Genomic DNA, 24969 nt, shown 5'->3' with positions numbered 1-24969 from the left:
AAGTGGAGGACTTGAGACAAACACTTCATGAAGCATGGTGTAGTGACTCTGACCCAGGAGCCAGAACCTTCCCCCCACCTGGATAAACTGCATCCTTCGAAGCCACCCTGCTGTGAGACTGCCCCCAAGGAGACTCCTCGTGGACCCTAAACTAATTAACATCTACCCTCAAAGTCTGAACTCCCAATCATTAAAGGCCAGATGTTTCCACCGGACCACCTGTGTGTGAATAGGAACAATTGCTGGGACAAGGCAACACCCTCTGGCGTCGAGAGGAACTGCAAAGTCAAACCGGGGGGACTCTCATTTGATGTTTCACCAAGGATAAATGTCTTTTTGATATTTCGCGAACTCTGCAGAAATTTTTCAAATGTATGCCTTGATGTCTGTGTCAGTGGGTCAACTTCACAAGTGCAATTGTGAGATTTTGAGAAATGTTTGTCTTTATTTGACTCCCAGCAGGATGAAATGTGAACCATAAGCAGTTGATTTGCCAAAACTAAAGTATAAACAGTCAGTCATGCTTGACTTCTGAGTAAAGTTGAAATTATTTTATATTAATATATGATTTTAAATTCATTTTATCAAATTTGTAGTCTATATTCCAGCTGATGGGTGTGGTCTTCTCCAGGTCGTCAATTCCTCTTGCCCAAGCCCCGCCTCTGGGGTACCCTGGCGCTCGTGTGTTTTTGCTCGCTCTTGTGTTTTTTCTCTCCTCTGACTTCTTAAGTGTTCTGGATGGCAGCTCGCCGGTCACGGGCTGGTTTCGGCCACCCCTCCCCCCTTTTCCCTTTCTTTGTTCGGGCACACGGCTCGGTAACCGCGGGCTGTAGGGATGGAGATCCGGCTCCCTAGCCTCCGTGGAACCCCGCTGCTAAGCCTCCCGAAAAGTGGCTGTTCGCTCCCAGCCAAGCGTGAGTTCTCCGAACTTGCGAGCGGATCCCTGAAATCAGGCGGGGAGATAGACAATCCTATTCTCCCAAGAAGGCGTGACGAACAACAATTTGTCTTCTTCCGCATCTTGTTTTTGTTTCATTTTTCTCCACCTTTTTCATCTTCAACTCAGTCTCCTTGCTTCCTGAGATGTGCCCAGAGAGAGATCACCACCCACCAGCTTGAACCTACGCTCGTGAGTAGACACGGCAAACTTTTGCCAGACTGTACAATATTAGTCCCTAATAATTTCGGGGAAATTACTAGCATCAGACAAAATCTCAACTTTGTCCTCTCTCTCTCTCGTCTGGAATGGACGCGTTAAACTCGTGTTTTCCACTTTAGTCCAACACACGATGTTCTATTTCCCTTTTCATACGCCTATTTTCCTTCTTTTTTACCATTATTAGTGTTATTTTCTTTCTTTAGTTAGACCCCTTTGTGTGTTTCCCACTAGATCCCTTGTAGATGTAATTAAATATACTATAAAATTCCACTCTTGGTCATATTTTGTGTGTTTTGAGTTTAAGTAAGCCTCTGTCATCAAGAACTCAAATTTTCATCAAGTGTAGCAACCTTCAGAATACGAGCCTGATAAAAAGGTTTCTCGTCACTTTCCCTAAATTTCATCCACATAAAAAGTGACGTGGTGCCCCTTACAATACAGATTTGATTTTAACGATTCAATTTAAAATTATTCTAAACCAGAAGTAACGCAGACGTCGCTTCCGGCTTACTCTTTTCTCCTAAATTAATAAAAATTTTATTCAACCAATATACGTTACAATGGGTTTTATATAAATCGCCGATATAGATTACTAGTAATTTTGGTAAATCCCTATCACCGTTGAATACAACAATGAGGCTGTGTAAAACTATGTGGGAATCCTCAATCCCAATGAAGTTGGGACATTGTGTTAAACAAATAAAAACAGAATGAATTGCAAATCATGTTCAACTTATATTTAACTGAATACACTACAAAGACAAGATATTTATTGTTCAAACTGATAAACTTTATTGTTTTTAGCAAATAATCATTAACTTAGAATTTTATGGCTGCAACACGTTACAGCTGGGATAGGGTCATTTTTACAACTGTGTTAGATCACCTTTTCTTTTAACAACATTCAGTAAACGTTTGGGAACTGAGGACACTATTTGTTGAAGCTTTGTAGGTGAAATTCTTTCCCATTCTTGCTTGCTGAACAGCTTCAGCTGTTCAACAGTCCGGGGTCTCCGTTGTCGTATTTTACGCTTCATAATATGCCACACATTTTCAATGGGAGACAGGTCTGGACTGCAGGCAGGCCAGTCTAGTACCCGCACTCTTTTACTACGAAGCCACGCTGTTGTAACATGTCCAGAATGTGGTTTGGCATTGTCTTGCTGAAATAAGCAGGGGCGTCCATGAAAAAGACGTTGCTTGGATAGGAGCAAAAGTTTCTCCAAAACCTGTATGTACCCTTCAGCATTAATGGTGCCTTCACAGATGTGTATATTACCCATGCCATTGGCACTAACACAGTTCTATACCGTCACAGATCCTGGCTTTTGAACTTTGCATCTATAACAGTCTCGATGGTTCTTTTCCTCTTTGGTCCGGTTTGGTATTCATTATCTGTATTCAGTCTCTCCAGCGTGTCCTGGGTCGTCCCCGGGGTCTCCTCCCGGTGGCACGTGCCCGGAACACCTCACCAGGGTTAGGGTTAGTTACTAAGATGGGGCGAGGTTCACCTCTTTGTGAGAAAATAGTTTAAGGACAATGTTCCTCAACGTACAATTGCAAGGAGTTTAGGGATTTCATCATCTACGGTCCATATCATCATCAAAAGTGCCAGAGAATCTGGAGAAATCCCTGCATGTAAGCGGCAAGGCCAAAAACCAACATTGAATGCCCGTGACCTTCGATCTCTCAGGCGGCACGGCATCAAAAACGGACATCAAAGTTTTACCAAACACGGATCCTTCTGCAGCAGTGTTGATGAGACGTTCAGCTCTGCTGGCACATCACACTGGTCACCTGCTAGCCAGTTGCTGTGTTGAGGATGAGCTACAACTGTACGTCAAAGAGCCAGTGATCGACAGGTGGAAATCCACCCTGTCAGAAACTGCGACTTGAAAGTTTCCCTTGGCCTCTTAGGGGGAGTGTGGTGCGATGCATGCATGGAGCTATATTATTTCCGAAAGCTAAAAAATATTTAAAAAAATAAAGAGTAGAAGACCGTTGCGATAGAACCTTAGTAATTTTTAGATTGGGAAGAATATATGCCTGAGAGTATTGTTATATATGTCTGTATTTGTTGGTACAGCGTTTGTGTGTGTATTTGTTTTTTTAAAGGTAAATGATATAATGCTAATTGTAGCTAGTCCGTCAATTAGGGTTTTCAATTGACTGTTAGCATCAAGCTAGCAATCTCTAAAACAATGTCTTGTAATTATTAAATATACAATGTGTGGAAATTTCTTTCCCAAGGGTCCGTCGGGAAGTTGAATCCCAGATTCTGGAGGAGCAGTGTGGTTTTCATCCTGGCCGTGGAACAGTGGACCAGCTCTACACCCTTGGCAGGGTCCTCGAGGGTGCATGGGAGTTCGCCCAACCAGTCTACATGTGTTTTGTGGACTTGGAGAAGGCGTTCGACCGTGTCCCTCGGGTGGTCCTGTGGGGGGTGCTTCGGGAGTATGGGGTACCGAACCCCCTGTTACGGGCTGTTCGGTCCCTGTACGACCGGAGTCAGAGTTTGGTCCGCATATCCGGCAGTAAGTCGGACTCGTTTCCGGTGAGGGTTGGACTCCGCCAAGGCTGCCCTTTGTAACCGATACTGTTCATAACTTTTATGGACAGAATCAGCACCTCCAAATCTGAGACCATGGTCCTCAGTCAGAAAAGGGTGGTGTGCCCTCTCCGGGTCGGGGATGAGATCCTGCCCCAAGTGGAGGAGTTCAAGTATCTTGGGGTCTTGTTCACGAGAGAGGGAAGAATGGAATGGGAGATCGACAGGCGGATCGGTGCAGCGTCTGCAGCGATGCGGACTTTGTATCGATCCGTTGTGGTAAAGAAGGAGCTAAGACGAAAGGCGAAGCTCTCGATTTACCGGTCAATCTACGTTCCTACCCTCACCTATGGTCAGGTCACGAGCTGTGGGTCGTGACCGAAAGAACGAGATCCCGGATACAAGCGGCCGAAATGAGTTTCCTGGGCAGGGAGACCCCGGGGACGACCCAGGACACGCTGGAGAGACTACGTCTCTCGGCTGGCCTGGGAACGCCTCGGGATACCCCCGGAAGAGATGGATGAAGTGGCTGGGGAAAGGGAAGTCTGGGCATCCCTGCTAAACCTACTGCCCCCGCGACCAGACCTCGGATAAGTGGTGGAAGATGGATGGATGGAAATTTCTTTATTGTGTGTTTAGTTTTACAGTAAACTCCAAATGGGATGCCATTAAATAGTTTTAATAACACTCAGGGAGGGCTGAAGAACATTGTCACATTGGACTTCCATACACAACCTGCGCTGCGGCACAATCGTTTTTCTTTGATTATAACATTTTTATGATTGTGAAAAGCCTGGATATAAAATTCATTGGACGTTTTTTTATTTTATACATTTAATTTGTTTTTAAAATCTATTATCCCCTGGATGTTTTTTCCCCCCCAAACTACAAATTTGAGAATCGATAAGCAGTATCAAAAGTGGAATCAGAATCGGAAAAATGTGATCAATTCCCATCCCTACCGCTGACATCACCAACAAGCAATGTAAACTCTCAGATAAATTGTGTCACATTTCATTACGTCATAGTTGTTAGATACAGTATGTATGGTGGATGGAAGGGTTTTGGGCTTTTGGGCAGATGGCTATTTGTGAGCGTGTCTGAATGTCTGTTGTCATGACTCTTTATGTTGTACGTGTTTTATGTTTTGCTCTGTTTTATATCAGACCCCCTCAAAAATGAGATGGCTTATTCATCTGTATAGTATTATAGCTCAAAATTGGAAATCTTTTCCAGGTGAGACAAATCTGCTGCATTGACTGCGACGTTAACATATGCTGTTATACACCGGTGCTCTTTGCAGCATCTTCTCTGCGGCACAGATGTCACACTGCTGTAATTGGATCACCTACTAAGCAACATCATACCGATCATGTTTAGTGCATCAGTACATTTATTTTTAGTTTTCTCGCATTGTAATAGCTTCTAAGTAGCTATTCTAATTTATAGTTGTGCTGTGGACAATTTCAAAGGCCTGCTTTTTTTTTAACACTGACTATTTTTTAAATGAATCTGCAAAAGCTTAAAAAGATAGATGTAGGGCAGATGAAGGGCAGAGCTGAGTCAACAGGAGAAGAACCTGAAGAACCTTTCCAACTCAAGCAACCAGTTGTGTACGACAACGTAAGAAATACTGAGCGCTATTGAAAGACATAAATGGGCTGACAAGAGATGAGTTTTGCCCCAAGCACTTTAACATTTTCTGTATGGATTTCTTGAATCATGGCTCTGATGATTTTCCAGAGGCTTCAAGGTGTTCAAAATGGGGCAAAAAACAAAAAAACAAAAACAAAAAAACTGTGAAACTGAAGAGATGACAGAGTCAAAGGACGTGGGGGGTAGATGGGATGAGCACAGTTGCCTTTTCAGACTTAAATTAACTTTCTGGGAGGAAGTGGGATTTGCGGGGAATAAGGGGTTATAAATAGAGAAGGGGGAGCTTCCAAGAATAAAACGTTCAATTTGAGAGGCAGGATTTGTGTCACAAATGTAATTATGACTGTCCAGTTTGCAGCCTGATAAAATTAAGCTCCTTCCTTGCACACTTCTGCACTATACAGAAAAAAACGAGAGTGTGTGGGCGCGGGTGCATGCTTACGAACTCTGAGGATTTAGGTGAAAAAAACAAAACAAAAAAAACTTCAAAGTCATGATATTCCAGAGTGAATAGCAGTATGTGCCCTTCACTATGTGAGGCAGAAAAAAGCCCAATTCACTTTTGCTAAGGTCTTTGCCACTCTGGGTGTGCTCACTCCACGTGTATCAGGTGGTTAAGGTCAGAGTTAAATGAATAATGAGGGTTTAATGGGATGGATGACTGGCAGAGAGGCAGCTATCATCGCCAGCTCGATCCAGCGGAGGGTGAAATCAGCGTTCATCACATATCGCTGCTCACTGTGCCAGTGATGCTCTCATGTATCTGCATCATGTCCACCTGATTGCCACCGACTCAAGCTGGTGCACAAATTTGACAAGCAGCCCAAAAGCAGACCAGGATCAGGATGATGGGCAGTGGCCTTCGCAGCTGTAACAGGTTTAAGCAACGTTCAATAGCCACTATGGTGTCTTTTTACACGCAAGTCCGATGTGCAGAACCTTCCCACTGGGTTCTGCTGCTGTTCAAGCTAGACTGAGATTATTCTTGTGATTGTCTTTTTCACCTTCAAAGTGGATCCCATCACAATGCTATTCTAGCTAATTCCGTTCTGAATTTCCACTTCCACCCAAGTGTTGCGTAACAGTGGGGTTAATTTACATCATAAATGCATATTTGGTATTTGCTGTTGGAGATGTGCCCATAGTACACAAACACTGCGTAGTGGTTGACGTGCTGCCTCCATGAGCAAAATGCTTTCATTGTCTGTACGGACGCTTGCTTTTATTACAAACCCTGGCCTCCAGCAAGTAGAAGTACCTCTTTTCAAGAAGATTAGGTTTTCATTTATGAAAGTTGATGCAGGTCTGAATTTACTTTTGTTAACATTGGCATACATGGAAGTGGGTATCAAGGTGTACAATTTTTATTAAAAACAAAACAATTTAAATTTTTCTTTTTTAATTACTGGTATACTTAATTTGCTTAGCACGTCTGCCTCACGGTTCAGAGGTTATGGGTTCGAATCTTGGCTGCGGCCTTCTTGTGTGCTATTCTCCAGACACTCTGGGCTCCTTACACATTCCAAAAACATGCATTTTAGGTTAACTGAAGACTCCAAATTGCCCATAGGTGTCACTGTGACTGTGCATGCTTATTTGTCTATTGGTGACCAGTCCAGGGTGCACCCCACCTCTCGCCCAAAGAATGAAGATAAGCACTACAGAAAATGGATGGATGTACTTAATTGTGCTGTAGCTTTAATTGTGAAGTTCGGATTTACTTAATTGTGCTGTAGCTTTAATTGTGAAGTTCTCCATCATGCAGAGGCACGCAAAGAGGTGGGCTTCGGAGATGCAGAGCAAACAATCAGATCAGCATAGCTGCCCACAACTTCAATCTACAGCGGGGTGCATACAGCAGGGGAAGGGACTGGAGACTCAGTCTTTTTGTTGCAAGTGTAAAGCCACGGGATTAGCTTCTGCCAAACATGACAAGACAGACATCCATCCAGTCATCCATTTTCCTCCGCTTATCCTGTTCAGAGACACACATGAGCTGGAGCTGATTCCAGCTAACTTTAGGAAAGAGGCAGGGTACAAAGTGGACTAGTTGCCCACAGATAGCTATTCACGCTCACATTCACACCTCGAGCCAATTTATAGTCTTCAGTGAACCTAAGCTGTTCTTGGAATGTGGGAGGAAGATGGAGAAATCTGTGAAAACTCAAATGGCACCCAGTGAGAGATAGGAGTGTAAAATGAACACAGAGAAAATTGACGTATTTGAAAGTGAAAGAACAATGGGAATGAGCCAGGCAAACACAAGCAAGAGGCATAATCATCAAGGTGGAGGATCTGGGGGAGAGTTGGAAAAAGAAAGTGGTAGCGAAAGTTACAGTTGAAAAAAGAAAGAAAAAAAGACATTGAATGCTGAGATTCAGAAAACGAAATAATCAAGCAGAATGAACAAAGGAATAAGAGGAAAGCGAGTGGAGTGAAGCACTTCCGCCTGAGAGGAAAATAGGGTTTTAGCCAGATTAAAAGAATCAGGCAGGCCTCTTAAGAACATTCATCTAATGAAATATGTCAAACCCATAAAAAACACTGAGGCCTTTTAAGAGAGGGGGTGTAGCACAGGAAGCCTACCCAATACGCCGTGTCAGCAAAAATGAGAAACACACAAAAGCGCTGTCAATACACATTAGTAAAGACGTCAGCAGGGAACGAGAGGAAAACAACATGAGTGGAATGCTGTAGAGCATAAATAGACATTTATTTATCGTAGGTCGCAGAGTTACGGGCAGCGATAAGACATTCAAGGAAAATCATAGCAGTGGAGCTGGTGGGAGGAGCTGGTAGAAAAGGAGTAGGAGTAGGTGGAGGGAGGGGGAGGAGGAGGACGACGACAAGGCAAATCTACTGTACTTGTGGGACTTCTGAGTGTAAAGGCTTTTTCACCCCGCACTTGCTCAGTGTGAAAGGCCCCCTGCGTTAAAGCACAATGCCAACAGCAATGGGGGTGCAGCCATCCTATATTTGGAAGTGTTGATGTAACAGCCAAACAGGCAGTAAACCGAAAGTTTTATCACGCTGAAGAAGGAGACCGCACCTCGGCAAAATGTCGCTGTCTTTTTCACAAAAGAAAGCCCTGGAGTTGTTCGTTTTAAGGAGGAGGAGGAGACGAGCTCCAGGGAAAAAAAAGGATATGGGTTCATCCCATTGTAATGAACTCATCGGAACCTCGGAGAGTTTAAGCTTGTTCGTGAGCAAAAATTTTACCAAGACCGCTTTGAGGTATATTTTAGGATGAGCAGAGATTTCGGGACAAAGAGAAACCGCATGTATTAGAAGGTCCTCCATTTTCCCCTCACAGTTTGGAGTACAAGTCTGCCAAAATAGCATACAGAAATCATTCTGCCAGCCTCTCACCGCATCAACACTCCAGGATAGAAAGTTTTTCTATCCGATGACATCCGATGTCATTGAGCGTCAAAGACGCCCTCTGCATTGACGTGATGGCACGCAGATGCCCCCTAGCTTTCACACAATGAAAATGGTTGAAGGCGCCGAACGCCTTGCCAAGTGCAGTGTGAAAAGTTCTTAAAAGTATTTTAGGTCGGCGACAGTGTTAAGGGCATGTGTATTTCACCAGCAACAGGCTTTTTGTTGCCGCAGTGTTGCATAAGTCAGAAAGAAGCCGAGATATAACATAATAAAATAAAATTAAGCTCTTTCAAACTGACTTCCAACTCAAATCTGAGTAAACATGCACCTGCATTAAAAAAAACAACAACAAAAAAAGAACATTTAGACAATACTGGGTGGGTTGGGAGAAAGCGATTCTTAAACGGGGTACATACATACCCATAATAGGGCCAATTTTGAGCATTATTTTCCCATTATCAGATATCGCAAAGATGATCTCGAAAGATTATCCTTTGGTACGGTGCATTTTTCTGCCCTGATCTATTTGGAAAATGGCCGGGGTCGACAATTGTGAATGTTAAACAACTTCAATATTTACGACGGCAAATCATTATGTGACTGGTCAAAACCGAGTTGGACCGAACCACGGACTCTGTGATTGTGACATGAAAAGGAACAGTAGCCAATTAGGAAATGACCTGAAACTAGCTATAGCGAAGCAACTGGTTGTGTTGAGTGTTTGTCTCCCAAAAAAATAAATGACAAGAAGAGTTTGCGACCACACTGTAGTTGCCAGATAAAGCAGATGCCCTGTGGCATCATGAATCTTCTTAAATGTCAGTCTTGGTACTAAATGACCAGTGGTGATTGGTCAGGGCCACCAAGGCCTTCTCGCTGGCCTAAAAACCATCAGAAGTACTGATGTACTGATTTTTAAAATGTATTTATTTGTTTTTATTTAACCTTTATTTATCCAGGAAAGCGAATTGAGAACAGATCTCATTTGAAATGCAGACCTAGCTGCAGACAGCAGAGTCCAACAAAGCAAAATAAAATAAACAACATACAATTTACAATACAATTAAAATTTACAATACCTACAACCTAAATTATACTATTCGTTCCCTGAAATTGTATTAATCTATTCCAAATAGTCTTCATTTTGTCCAACATTCTCTTCATTTTGTAATATTTCTCTTGGCTGGACTGCTTCCACCATTAAACATGGGTGATTTTTTTGTTGTTGGATGCCTTGCAAAGAAGATTATCAAACAATCCTAAATCATTGAATACAGTGATTCATCATTATATAACATAAAAGTCTCTGAAGAGAGAGTGCAGAAGTGTAGTGACTTTTGGACTACAAAATAAATGAATGAAAAATTCACGTCATAATTACAGTGATGAAAATGATCACAGTTATAGGTATCATCAATATGATAATATATACAGCACTTAACGCATTAATTAGTATCAAATAAATATTATATCAGCAACCCTATGCACTTTTTGCACATAGGAAATTGACACAGCAGGAACCAAAATAGGTTTGCATGCATGTAAGACCCAACAAAATCTAGATTTCACAAAAATAGTTACTTTCTCCAGTCCGAATCACCTGTTGGGTTTTTGTTAAAAAAAAAAAAAAATGACAGTCCCCATCAAGATGCATCAATTAAAGAGGCGTCGATAATCGACAATCAAATTGAATCGTAGCTTCACCCCTACTAGTTTGTCAGTCAGTCATCAGTCAGCCAATGAGAACATTTGGAATGCAATAACTTACCCTTTCTATGTCCGGCCAGCGATCTCACATTACTCTCGTCCGCCACTGAAACACAAAGAGTACCTCCATTTTCTCCATAAATATTAAACTTCCTATTGCAGTGAGTCAAGAATCCTCTGCTAGGGCTAGCGCGAAAGGACTCTCTCAAAACAATCACCACTGACATTAGGAAATTAAGCAAAAAATATAGATAAAAGGACAGAGACATTGTGACTGTAAGATATAATGAGATGAATGGGGCTTTAGCAGGAATAATAAAAACAAAAAGGAGAAAGGAGACCACTGCTACACCCTGCCAAGCAGCACCCAATTTAGCCCAACATGATTGCGGCTCGCCACCACAGGCGGACCACTCCAGGAGACATTAATAGGTTTTCCTTGCGCTGCTTTCTCTCTGAAAACCCCATTTAAATTTTTCATGAGGTCAATTTTCTCAGGCGGTAGATTATTGTGAAACAAGAGAAATGGTGGAGTTTGAAATGATACCAGGTTTTGGGTAAAGGGAGTGGTGTTCAAGACAACAGAATAAACAATGTTATCAAGAAACACAGACATAATGCAGAGCTTCCTAAAAGAAATGCCATGGTTTTTCTCCTTCTAGCGTAGTGGAAGGTTAAAAAAAAATTAAATCCTCATTTCATCTCCAGTTTATTTGATGCAGTACACTCAGTATTTACAATACTGTATACAGTATGAGTGTCTGTACATATCGCTTCTACATCTGAAGATGACGAATAGCATGTTGTAAAAACGGCTAGGAATGCCACTAGTCATCGTGCATGGTGGGTGTGTATGTGTAAGTATGTACTTAAGCCTCGGTCAATACACTTGAAGCTTGAAGGCATTCAAGGTCAATAAAGGGAGTTCACCTGTTTCGGGCAAGTGGTATTTAATAAAAGCTAGCCAACACTGGAGTGCTGATAAAGCCAGATACATGAGATGGAAAAGCCTGAAGAGGTACACTGCTCACAAGCAACAGTATAATTCCTGCTTCAACCAAGACGCAATAGAGATGAATAGAAGTGGAGAGATAACATGGAGGCAACACAAACAGACTGAGAAGGATCAAAGATTGCGACAGAAGAGGGTGGTGAGTGGAGTGGGCCTCAGTGGGGCAGGACAGAGAGAGAGAGTGTGGTGAGACCACCCTTGTCCATAATGAAAGGCAATCAAGCTTGGGTGGCAGAGGCGTGTGCTGCAGGAAAAGAAAGAAAATCCACAGACCCTAATGAACTCGGATTGGAAAACAGTCATGGGAGATAGTGAGCAGCTTTTATATTGAGGAAGGGGGGGAAATGAAAAAAACGAAAGGGAACAGATGTTTAATAAAAAGGAATTAAAAAGTGGTATGGTAAAATCAATTGTGAAAAAAGGGGGGTTATTACAGGTCAATACAAGAAAATAACCTTAGTTTTCAGTTTACACACATACACGCACGCACGCGCACACACACAACAAGAATTTGAAAACCTGTGCCTTCCATTCATGTGCGTGCGCAATTCATCTAGATTGTTGAAAAGCCTCCTGGTTTAGCAGTCCAGGAGGTCAGATCCTTTTCGACAGGGAATTGTAAAATGTAAAAACATAAAATTGTAAAAACATATTCCAAAAATTATTTGCGAGCTCACCCAGGTCCATGCTTTTGGATGCTCTATTTCGAGGTATGTTGTCCTTGTGGTTGGCATTTCGGGGATGCATGGAACGCTCCCTGCAAAACAGATATGTGTTAAAAACTTTCTCAGGATGAGAGCAGCATGCATACGTACATAAATGACGGTTAGAGGACAGACGCTACGGTACTAGTTTAATGTTGTTTTGGCGTGATTACAACAGACACTAACAATTTGTTTTGAAATAAAGATGTTGAAAAGCTCACTGCTTGTACCGGTTTCTTCTTCCAAGCGAAGGCAGCACTACATGAACAAGTGTGGCTTATGTGGGAGCGCCGATGAAACCCCAGCTAAGCAGCAGCAAACGATTGGTGCAACCAGTGAGAAACAAAATATGACTAACTACATGAAATTTGGGTTTATTTGGAGCAGGAGAGTGTAAGATTCAAATCCACAGTATGTGATATGGTCAAATTCGATGAATGCATGAAACCATTGTATCTCAAATGCCATCTCATAAGCAAAGCAAAAAAATTTATGTATATAGCGCATTTCATACACAACAAAAAACAGCAAACAAACATTTAAAACAAAGAGAAAAAAATATATATAAATACAATTAAAACAGAATACAGTGCAAACAATATCATTTAAAAGTGGAAATGCTCTAAAAAGCATGGAAAAAAAAAAAAAAAAAAAAAGAAGATTTTTTAACCTGGACTTAAAAACGAACTCTTGGGGCTGATGTCACTTCTGTTGGCAACTTAATCCATTTGTGTGCAGTATAATAGCTAAATGTTGCTTCACCATGTTTGCTTTGGACTCTGTGCGCCACTATTTGACCAGAGTCTGTCAATCTCAGAGCCCCACTGGGTTTGTATTCCATGAGCATTTCCTTCATGTATTCAGGACCTAATCCATTTAGTGATTTATAGACTAGTAGAAGAACTTTAAAATATATTCTAAAGCTGACTGGGAGCCAGTGTAAAGAGTAATATGCTCTGACCTCTTTGTTCTGGTCAGAACCCGAGCTGCAGCATTCTGAATGAGCAGCAGCTATTTAATGCTCTTTTTAGGGAGCCTAGTCAGAAGACCATTACAATAGTCAAGTCGACTTGAGATAAAAGCATGGATGAGCTTCTCCTGGTCTGCTTGACACATGCAAGCCTTCACTCTGTATATGTTCTTCAGATGATAAAAGACAGTTTTAGTAATTGATTTGATATAACTGTTGAAAGTCAGGTCGGAATCTATCAGAACACCAAGGTTTCGGATGTGGGCTTTGGTTTTTAAAGACAGTGACTCTAGGTATTTACTAACAGCAATTCTCTTTTCTTTATTGGCAAAAACAATTATCTCAGTTTTTTTGTGGTTTAATTGAAGAAAATTGATCTGTTTTACACAGTGACACAACACCTCAATTGAACTGTAGTCATCTGCTAGATATAATTGTGTGTCATCTGTATAGCTATGATAGTCAAAATTAAAGTTCTGAAGAAATTGACCCAAGGGTAGCATATACAGGCTGAACAGGAGGGGTCCAAGAACTTGAGGTACCCCATAGGTCATTGCCATTCGATGAGATTGAACACTTCCAATGGTAACAAAATAACTCCTTTCCTCCAGGTAGGACTTGAACAATTTAAGGACTGTTCCATTTAGTCCTACCTACGTTTCCAACCTGTTCAGCAGTATATAATGATCTACCCTATCAAAAGCCGCACTGAGGTCCAACAAGACCAGAATTGACACCTTTCCCAAGTCAGTATTCAACCTTATATCATTTAGCATTTTGACAAGAGCAGATTCTGTACTGTGATGAATTCGGAACTCTGATTGAAATGTGTCAAAAAGTCCATTTAGGTTCAGAAATTGCTGAGTTGGTTAAAAATAACTTTCTCAACAACCTTGGCTATGAAAGGGAGAGTTGAGATGGCTTTATAGCTTACTAACATGGAAGCGTCCAGTGCTCTATTTTTTAGCATAGGCTTAATGGTAGCTACTTTAAGAGCTTTAGGAAACTCGCCTGACTGAAGTGAGCAATTGATTAGTTGCTTCAAATCAGCTAGCACAGACTTCGCAATAGCTTTGGAAAAAGTCAGATGGTATTGAGTCAAGACAGCTCGTTGATGGTTTCAGCTGCTGAACCGTTTTCTCGACAGCTTTTTGGTCAACTGTATCAAATTCTGACATGGTAATAGAGTTTTTCCTGGGTGGGTTCAGATGTATTATAATTTTATCATTTTGCTGATTTGTGCTAATATTTAATCTGATGGATCGGCACGGTGGACGACTGGTTAGAGCGGTGTTCAATCCCCGGCCCCGCCTGTGTGGAGTTTGCATGTTCTCCCCGTGCTGGTTTTCTCCGGGCACTCCGGTTTCCAGCCACGTCAAAAACATGCATGGTAGGTTAATTGACAACTCTAAATTGCCCGTAGGTGTGAATGTGAGTGCGAATGGTTGTTTGTTTATATGTGCCCTGCGATTGGCTGGCAACCATTCAGGGTGTGCCCCGCCTCCTGCCTGATGATAGCAGGGATAGGGTCCAGCAGGCCCGCGACCCGAGTGAGGAGAAGCGGCTCATAAAATGAATGGATGGATGGATTGTATCTTTTCACTAAAATAAGAAAATTCATTGCATTTATCTGCTGTTAGAAGTTCTGGAGCTATCTGATTCGGGGGGTTGTGAGCTTGTCAACCACAGCAAACAGACTGCGAGTATTGTTGAAGTTCTTACTGAGGATTTCAGAAAAGTGTTGCTGTCCAGCCCTGACTAACTCTTGGTTAAAATTACAAAGACTTTGTCTGTAGAGGTCATAATCAATTTGGAGTTTAGTTTTTCTCCACTTACGTACTGCTTTCCAAAACTTTGATTAAGAGGTCTTTACCATCATTGTGCTCCTCCACAGTGTTCTAGGTTGCCTCAAGATTGTCTTACTTTTAATAGGAGCGACAGCATTCATGACATAAGTACCAAATTTTTGGTTGCATATGATTAAAATGTGGTATTTTCACAGTTGTGCTCATATGTTGATGACCCAGGCAGAATTTGATGACCCAGGCAGAATATGTAAGATGGGTACAATAATTTAAAGAAAACATGAAGGGCCAGGCGAAACACATTTCTTCTTCTTCGACTTCGACCCACAGTAGCTGAATTTCCACAGGCGCCCTGCAGGTTGATGGCGCCGGTGGCGGACGTTGTTAACCCGGGCCACGACCGATCCGCTATGGAATTCTTTGGATGAATGCTCATATTTGTTTGGCAAAGTTTTAAGCCGGATGCCCTTCCTGACGCAACCCTCTGCATTTATCCGGGCTTGGGACCGGCCTACAGTTTGCACTGGCTTGTGGCCCCCACAGGGCTGCATTTCGATACATACAGAGTAAACATGCATTTTATTTCAATTAAAGCTGCAAGCAGGGATGACTGGGCCATCAGACCTTCATTTTTATGGCAAATCCTCTAAGCGATCATTAACCTTTGAGCCATGCTCCGCCCACATCAGATGGGACAAAAAGCTTCACGATTTAGCGTCACCCATCTTTCTAGGATACCTGATTCTGGTTTGGGATCAACTGTGCGAATTCCAGAGTCGAAGTTGATCAATGTATGAGCAGTGGAATTTGTCCAAAATGGCTGCTTCCAACCAAAATGGCCAACTTCCTGTATAATTCTGGACACATCCAAAGAGATTTTGTGAAACTGGTATCAGTGGCTAATTTATTTCAAACTTTCCAGGAGGCCTAATTTCGTGATTTTAGGTGTGTTGGGTTGGTGCCCCTTACAACAAGTACAATACATATTTTTGAGGATACACACGACCAACGAGGTGCTCAGGCCACCATAACGCCGGCCTTGTGTGTGATTTAATACTGTGATGCACAATGATGTGTGTGGACACCTGTAGTTAGAGGGAGTGAGAGCTGGGTCTCTACTAATTTCCTCTACTGTCCCAGGGGATGGCGGCGGGGGGAAGCCTTCCTTGGAGTCTTTCTGGTTGTTGCCGTAGAAATCATGGTTGCCATTGGTGGTTGCAACAGGAAACAGAGCTGAGGAGAGAAAAAGCCAATGATTGGCTTTTTGTTTGTTGGATTGTGCACTATTCCCACAAATGTTATATGAGTAATGAGCATACAAATCCAGGAGGCAAAAAGAAAAGCTCCTACCTCACACTTTGACTTCGGTGGAGGTAATAAATGCTCCACAAAAACTGATCAATCTATACTAATCAGCTGGGATAAGACGCTGCAAAAAGGAACTTTAAATAAAAAAAATACACAGAAAGCAGGATGTGGAGGATCAACACAGTGCAAGCTTATGTATTTACAAAAGGTTTCACAATACACAAAACAACTGCAAGCAACTAAAACACACACTAAAGAAACACACACCATGCGACAGTATCGCTCATACGTCCTTCATCTTTCAACATTTCCATAAATTGTAAGCCCCCATCCAGAAAAAAGGGCATCACGTCCCTGTTGTTGTATACCCCCGTGTGTACAAAATGACTGTTCCGATGGAAAACTGACTATGAGAAGAGGATCTCCAGCTCCCGGGAGACAGGGGGATACGAGGATGGGAAATAAGGAATGAATATAGCAATCTGTGTCTTTTTTGTTTGTGGTTATTTTTTCCCCACAATGACACACATGCGGCACAGAATTATTTATGCAAATCAGGCAATTACATCAACATAATGATTCCAAGGTCAGATCTTAACATGAAAAGCCAATGCAGTATTCAGGAAAAAAAAAAAAAAAAAAACAATGGCAATGACTTCTGCTGCCAGTACAAATACTCACCAGCGTGAGGCTGTGATGTTAAGTCCACATTTAAACATGTTGCTATAGAGATGCATTATAATTGTAAAATGTGCCGTTAGAAGTTTGTGGATTCAAATCTTGACTTGGGCTTCTATAAGTGGCATTAACATGCTCTCCCTGTGCTTGACTGGGCTCTTTACATATACTCCAGCATATTCTTACAGTTGAAAAACATCTATGTTGGTTCAACTGAATATTCGAAACAGTACATAGGTGTGAATTTGAGTGTGAATGGTTGTCTATTGTGTGACTGACAGGTGATCAGTTCAGGGTGTACCCAGTCTCTCATACAATATTTCTGAGAAAGGCTCCACCTTCCCTGTGACAGTGATCTGGATAAGAGGTATTGGAAATGGATGGTTGGGAGGTCCTACTGTAATGCATAAAAACGCTTGAATGGCTGCTCAAGTGGCACTAAATAATAATAATTTTAAAAAAAAAAACACTGTCAAAAGCCTTCACAAGCACACGCTGACAAACATGCTGTGCACACTCAGTCGCAGATAACAGCAGTACACAAACACTCACTGTTTTGACAGTTCAAATAGACCAATATTTTGCACGGTGTGGCAAAGTCAAGCGTGCACTCACCACTGCTGGAGCCGCCGTACGAGTACTTGTCAGAAAGATTGGCGCTGTTGAGTTCTGATGGTCTAGAAGCCCCCTGGTAGGCCTGGTGGCGCTGAGGCTCCTGGAAAAGAAAGTACAAAGAAGATAATGAAAGATGACAAACATGGATAATAAAGGCTATAATGCAAGAATATGTGCTGCATGCAAACCAAATGTGACATATAAAAAATTTATGTTGTTGACTCAAACATCACAAGATTAGAGAAACTTATTTTATTACCCAGAAGGATTAGACTAGTGATATTTATTCCTTTTGTTGACTGCATCTCAGCTGCTGACGGGATATATGCAAATAATGTGAAATAGGGAACACGTCTGCTGCTTGGAGACATTTTGAAGATCATTTATTTCTGTTATTCAGGGTTGCATTTACAGGTAGATCTAACAATGGTGTGATATTCACTTTAATTTTCACAATTACTCCGTGCAGACCGTCATTAGTGATTTAGTTACATGGGACCAAAGCTTTTTGATCGACAAGCAGATTTCGAGCCCTTATTTTCAAATTTAGAGGATCCAAGTAATAAAACATGTATAACAATTGTAATTTGGGAAGACATTTGTAATATCCCTACTCAAAAATCAGACAAATGTTCAGTATGTACAGTAAGAACCTCTGACTTCTACGTTGACCAGTCATGAACAGGATGTGAGACATGTTCAAACTGCAAAAGATCAACAAAGCGGTGGGCCCAGACCTTGTGTCCCCATCCTGCCTCAAAGTCTGCGCGGACCAGCTCGGTCCAGTCTTCACACAGATCTTCAATAGTTCTCTGGAACTGTGTGAATTACTATTCAAGTACTGTTCAAACGATCCACCATCACCCCAACACCCAAGAAACCTGCAATCTCGGGTCTGAATGACTACAGGCCTGTCGCCCTGACATCTGTGGTCATGAAATCCTTTGAACGCCTCATGCTGAACCATCTCAAGAGCGTCACAGCCTACTGAGCAAACAGGTCTGTGGATGACACAGTCAACATGGGACTGCACTTCATCCTGGAACACCTCAATTGTGCAGGGACCTACGCGAGAATCCTGTTCATTGACTTCAACTCTGCGTTCAACACCATCATCCCCGAACACCTCTCCTCCAAGCTTCTCCAACTCAGCGTCTCGCCAGTTCTACACAGAAGTCATTGAATCATCCTTCCATCCATCCATTTTCTTCTGCTTATCCGAGGTCGGGTCGCGGGGGCAGCAGCTTTAGCAGGGAAGCCCAGATTTCCCTCTCCCTCACCACTTTATCCAGTCCTGTGTTTTTCCATCACAGTCTGGTTTGGTGATGCCACAAAAAAGGACAAACTCCGACTGCAACGGAAAAAACAGGACTGCCGGTAACACCCTGCCCCACCCTTCAGGACTTGCACGCTGCCAGAACTAAGACGAGCATGCAAAGTCCTCTTGGACCCTCCACAATCTGGTCACCACCTCTTCCACCTCCTTCCCTAAAACAAGCAGACATTCCAACAGCTTTTTTCCTCTTTCCATTGAATTGCTAGATGACTCTGCATCATTTGCACAACTGTAATTGTATCAGCATTACCACATTACTGGTAACCTTTCATTGCTCAGTGACTCTCCGTCGTGTGTTTTAATGTCTCAAAAGTATTTTATTTATTTATTTTTTTTTTTAAATCAAAATGACTGTCTGTTGTCGTACTCGAGCAGCTCCAGCTACCGGAGACAAATTCCTTGTGTTTTTGACATACTTCACAAATAAAGAAGATTCTGATTCTGAAACCGGCCCCCGTTTAGAGATTAAGATAATAAATAAATAAATAAAACAATCAAACGAGACATTTAAATTAGGACTGCAACAATGAATCGATAATTAAAAGTGTGATCCATTAATTTTGTTGCGCAATTATTACTACAGTGTATTGGAGTGTGTGCTGTTCCTGCTGTGTGCGCCTTGGCCTTTTAAGAGGCAGTGTGGTGCACGCATGCAGATAACATCAAAAGTCGCGATTGAACTGCATTAAAAATAACTTGTTCTTCATAGAATAGGAAGAACATACCTGTGAGTATTGTTGCCTTACAACAACAATACTCATGCCTGTGAGTATTGTTATCTTACCTGTCGGTATGTGTTGCTACCACATTTGTGTGTGAATATTCGATATTTTGTGGTAAATCCCTCCCGTTATGTCTAACGCCAATTTCTGCAAGCTGGTCAGTAGGATTTTGCATTAAGTGCTAGCATTCAGCTGGCCACGTTTTTAAAACGAAATGCTGTATTAAAATATACAATGTATATAATATTTTTGCTGTGTTTAGTTTTACAGTCAGTTCCAACTGGAGTGTCAATAAACAGCTGAGTGAGGAATGAGGCAGGACAGAATCCATTCAGACATATACTACGGCTATGTTCAGACTGTTTGTCAATTCTGATTTTTTTGCCCAATGTGACATATTTTTTCATGTCAATGTGCACAGTACAATTCCGATTTTTTTATATCCCGACCCAAGCCTCTTTCATATGTGGATATAAATCTGATATGTATCAGACACGAGTGCAGTATTGATGCTCACAGGGAACGCATCAGACCTATATGTCATCAAAAGGTAAAAAAACTGTTTGACAAAACAGACACGCTACAAAATGACAACGGCAGGCGAAGCAGCAGAAAACAGTCAGTGGTGAAAAAAAGAGGCTTTAGAATTGATAAATGTTGGCTCCAGTTGCACAAAATCCTTGAAATCGCCAAAAATGCGTCATGACGAAACCTACACGAGGGGCCCATATTTACTTCTATCAACACGACGGCTCGTGTTTGCGTGCATGCGCAATGTGACGTCCTGTTTTGTGCGCATGCGTGTGACACACGGACGCCTTCCGTCCACAGTAGAAGCCGTATTTGTTTTTGTAATGTGAACGACCACATAAAAAGATCGGATTTAACAAAAAATACGAATTGGGGATCATGCCCTGCAGTGTGAAAATAGCCTCAATCATTTTTAGGGTAATTTTACGTTTTTTAGTGTATCTGTATATGCTCTACAGTTTTTCTTTCTTCTTCTATTTATCATTTATTATTCTGACAACTGAGGTCCCTTTTAAACAACACAAAATACCTATTTTTGTGCACTTCAATATATATATATATATATATATATATATATATATATATATTTGGCAGATATTGTAGGCTATATCCGACATTTGTATGTTTTTGTGCATTGGTCCATGGCCTATTTTAAGCTATTTGACAACATTTACTTTCTCTTTTTGTAAAACAATTGTATTCATAATTTATTACTTTAAGAGCTCTGGGATGTTCCTGTTTGTGCACTGCCAATGTCCTCTTTGTGAATAAAGGAATTATTATTTTATTTATTTTTAAAAATCTGATTCATCGAATAATAATAAAAAAAAACTATTAAAAAAACAAAATCGACAATCGATTATGGAAATAATCATTAGTTACAGCCCTTATGTAAATGTTTACCCTTTGTAAATTTGGGACTTTTCATTTCATCAATGCGTGGACTGTCAACTAAATCTACCATCATAAAAATCCAGTTAGAGTATTCCAAAAAGTTTAAAGAGCATGCTCACAAAAAAGCCCACACCAATGGGTGATGAACAAATCCACTCTTTTGTGGAGGTAATAAACATGTATATGCACTTAATTGAAAGCCTGACAAGTGAGCATCTCTGCCAGGGCCTAACTCCACCTGGTCCCTGATCTACACACCAAGATTCTTTTTCCTACAGAATGAATGCAAGCACATTACCCAATAGCCCTACCACCACAACAAAGAAACCTCCCACCTTCTGAAGATGGATATAGGGGATTGATGGAGGATTAAATAAGTTTCTCCCGGACAAATAGTCATGCAGCTGTCACAAACGCGTGTCAAGTCCCAAGGTTATCATTAAAACTCCTGCACGCTGTCAATTACTTTTTGGATTGGCGGGAAATTTGTGACAGTACCAGTGACACAATCATTGCTTGCTTGCTCCTTGCAAGCAGACAGCCCGTCTTTACAGTATGTCTTAATCACACCAAAATAGATACACAGGAGGGGAGCCATCTATTAGCAGAGTTGCCAACCTATAAGAATTCACTTCCAGAACAATTTGTTCAAATTTGTCTGAATTTCCATATTTTCGTAATTTTGTTAAGATGATTTCTGTGCGACAGTCATAATAATAATCATTAATAAATTATGGTTTCAATATTTGTCATTTTAACATTTTTATGACATTAACCTTGTAATGGTGGACACTGTTGCAGCCTAAATCAAAGTACCAATACATGAGATTTCGACGTTCCATCATCGCAAATATCTGTGTCTATGGATTAATTCACCTGTCAATTCCGTTTTCAACACTGGTAACAAAACAAACGAACAAAAACAAACAAACAAACAAAACCCACGTCTATTAAACCAGATTAATCCGACCTCAAACATCAAAATTAAAACTCAGCACTCTATTTCGCAAACAAACAACATTGCTGATTGATTGAATTGCATAGTATATGTATGGACAATAGTTTTGGTTTCTATTTTGTGCAATGTAGAAGAAGTACACGTGAGGAGAAATGTAATTACGTCTTCTCTTGCATGCTATTCATGTGACACTTATATTTCCTAAGTCGACAATTGCTGCTGATACAATGCACATTTCCTCATTGTGGGACTAAAAGTTTCTTATATTACAAATATTCATTATTAATAGTAATATACAACCCCAATTCCAATGAAGTTGGGACGTTGTGTTAAACAAATAAAAACAGAATACAACGGTTTGCAAATCATGTTCAAGCTATTTAATGTTCAAACTGAGAAACATTATTGTTTTTAACAAATAATCATGAACTTAGAATATTATGGCTGCAACACGTTCCAAAAAAGCTGGGACAGGTGGGAAAAAAGACTGATAAAGTTGAGGAATGCTCATCAAACACCTGTTTGGAACATCCCACAGGTGAACAGGCTAATTGGGAACAGGTGGGTGCCATGATTGGGTATAAAAGGAGCTTCCCTGAATTGCTCAGTCATTCACAAGCAAAGATGGGGTGAGGTTCACCTCTTTGTGAACAAATGCGTGAGAAAATAGTTGAACAGTTTAAGGACAATGTTCCTCAATCTACAATTGCAAGGAATTTAGGGATTTCATCATCTACAGTCCATAATATCATCAAAAGGTTCAGAGAATCTGGAGAAATCACTGCATGTAAGAGGCAAGGCCAAAAACCAACATTGAATGCCCGTGACCTTCGATCCCTCAGGCGGCACTGCATCAAAAACCAGCATCAATGTGTAAAGGATATCACCACATGGGCTCAGGAACACTTCAGAAAACCAATGTCAGTAAATACAGTGTGCGTTACATCCGTAAGTGCAACTTGAAACTCTACTATGCAAAGCAAAAGCCAACACCCAGAAATGCCGCCGGCTTCTCTGGGCCCCGAGCTCATCTAAGCTGGACTGATGCAAAGTGGAAAAGTGTTCTGTGCTCCGACGAGTCCACATTTCAAATTGTTTTGGGAATTGTGGACGTCGTGTCCTCTGGGCCAAAGAGGAAAAGAACCATTCGGACTGTTACGGATGCAAAGTTCAAAAGCCAGCATCTGTGATGGTATGGGGCTGTGTTAGTGCCAATGGCATGGGTAATATACACATCTGTGAAGGCACCATTAATGCTGAAAGGTACAAACAGATTTGGAGAGAGCTGCCATCCAAGCAACGTCTTTTTTGTGGACGCCCCTGCTTATTTCAGCAAGACAATGCTAAACCACATTCTGCACGTGTTACAACACCGTAGCTTCGTAGTAGTAGCTTTTTTGGAATGTGTTGCTGTCATAAAATTCCAAGTTAATGATTATTTGCTAAAAACAATACAGTTTATCAGTTTGAACATTAACTATCTTGTCTTTGTAGTGTATTAAATTAAATATAGGTCAAACATGATTTGCAAATCATTGTGTTCTGTTTTTATTTATGTTTAACACAACGTCCCAACTTCACTGGAATTGTACTTTGTACTTTAAACCTGACCCCACCCTCAGATGATGTCTCCAGTGATGTATTAATTCATTTCCAGTTCAGAGGCGGCATCCGGTGTGGACGTACATCATTTTATCTTTATTTTAATTGGCCTCTTTTTTTGTTGTTGTAAATTGGTTAATCTCCGTGAAAACGTGGTTCCAGCCAGACTTTCAGTATGTGACAAGTGTATTGTTTCACCAAATCACTTATTGTATTTTGATGTTTTGCGACAGCTTGTAACAATAGCTTTGCAATTAGGATGCCTTTGACATAATCATCGCCTAGTCACTCCTCATCCTCCCTTTGTGACACTTTTGTAAGAAGCATGTTAATAGGTGTAGCTCATTCACTACCATGGAGGCGATGATCAGTGACATTGACACCGGACGCAAAGAAAACTTTCACCTCCGCGGCTTGGCAGCTGGGGGGAGTAATAAAATAACATGCACCAAGCAGCTGTTCAATGTGGATGTGCCGGTCATGTCAGACGCTGTTTTTTTTTTTTTTTTTGTTCCAATATCTGGAACATTCAGTATTACAGCCGTAACGAGTCAACGTCAAATTTCTGGAGGCCGACAGTGGATAACACACACACCCGTGCTCAAACGGCAGGTTTTTGAGATTATAACAAACGAGACCAAGATAAATAATTTCAAAACTTTCCCCACCATTAATGTCACCTATAACCTGTACCTCGAGAGGGGAATAAAAATAAACAAATGAGATCATGGATGCACAAGCGTTTACACCCTCCTATAACTGGGATATGGCTTTTAGGTGCCTCTGATTAACCCCAAATAAATCTCGGGTCTTCTAGTAGGCTTTGTATTTGCTGTCTAGCAGAAGCCTAAAGGTTTTGCTGGCAACGCTAACGGTTAATTTTTAACTGTTCACAATTCTTTCCACCTTGTCTAAGACCCAGTAGCAGCTGAAGAAAATAAAAGCCCAGAAACATGCTGCCACCACCATGCTTGACTGTAGGTATTGTGTTCTTTGGATGATGAGCAATGTGTTTGCGTCAAACATACCTTTTGGAATTCAGGGCAAAACGTTCAAACTTGGGTTTCGTTGGACTATTACAAAATCTCCCAATGAAATGGTGAGGTAAAAATTTGGCCACTATTTTGTTCTTCATACTAAACACTGTTTTACAGCGACATTATGCCTCAGTCTCCCTTCTTTTGCTATGAGTTCAGGACTTTAAGGCCCTGATTTGCCAAACAGGCATTGGTGTGTCAAATAGGCAAAATAGATGCGTAATTCATTTTGTGTGTTTCCACACAAATGTACAAAATAGTGGGAGGAGTAGATGCAAATAGATTACTTTAGCATGCGCAATATGATTGATCAAATCTGAAAAAAATATTGCGACCGATTTTT

General features: G+C 41.2%; 1 protein-coding gene across 3 annotated transcripts in view; it reads right to left on the bottom strand.

Moving 5' to 3' along the window:
* pard3ba (par-3 family cell polarity regulator beta a) overlaps positions 1 to 24969 on the bottom strand; it is a 188226-nt gene that overhangs the window by 73827 nt on the left and 89430 nt on the right. For all 3 annotated transcript variants that reach the window (XM_061692038.1, XM_061692046.1, XM_061692054.1), the window contains 4 exons: positions 17547 to 17646; positions 16031 to 16178; positions 12144 to 12223; positions 10516 to 10560 (listed from right to left, as the gene is read on the bottom strand). In XM_061692038.1, the coding sequence (XP_061548022.1) occupies positions 10516 to 10560; positions 12144 to 12223; positions 16031 to 16178; positions 17547 to 17646 (373 nt within the window). The remainder of the gene's footprint in view (positions 1 to 10515; positions 10561 to 12143; positions 12224 to 16030; positions 16179 to 17546; positions 17647 to 24969) is intronic.

This window comes from Phycodurus eques, chromosome 1 (genome assembly GCF_024500275.1).
Source record: "Phycodurus eques isolate BA_2022a chromosome 1, UOR_Pequ_1.1, whole genome shotgun sequence".
Taxonomy (NCBI): Eukaryota; Metazoa; Chordata; class Actinopteri; order Syngnathiformes; family Syngnathidae; genus Phycodurus; species Phycodurus eques.
This window is presented reverse-complemented; position numbering and strand designations above follow the sequence as displayed.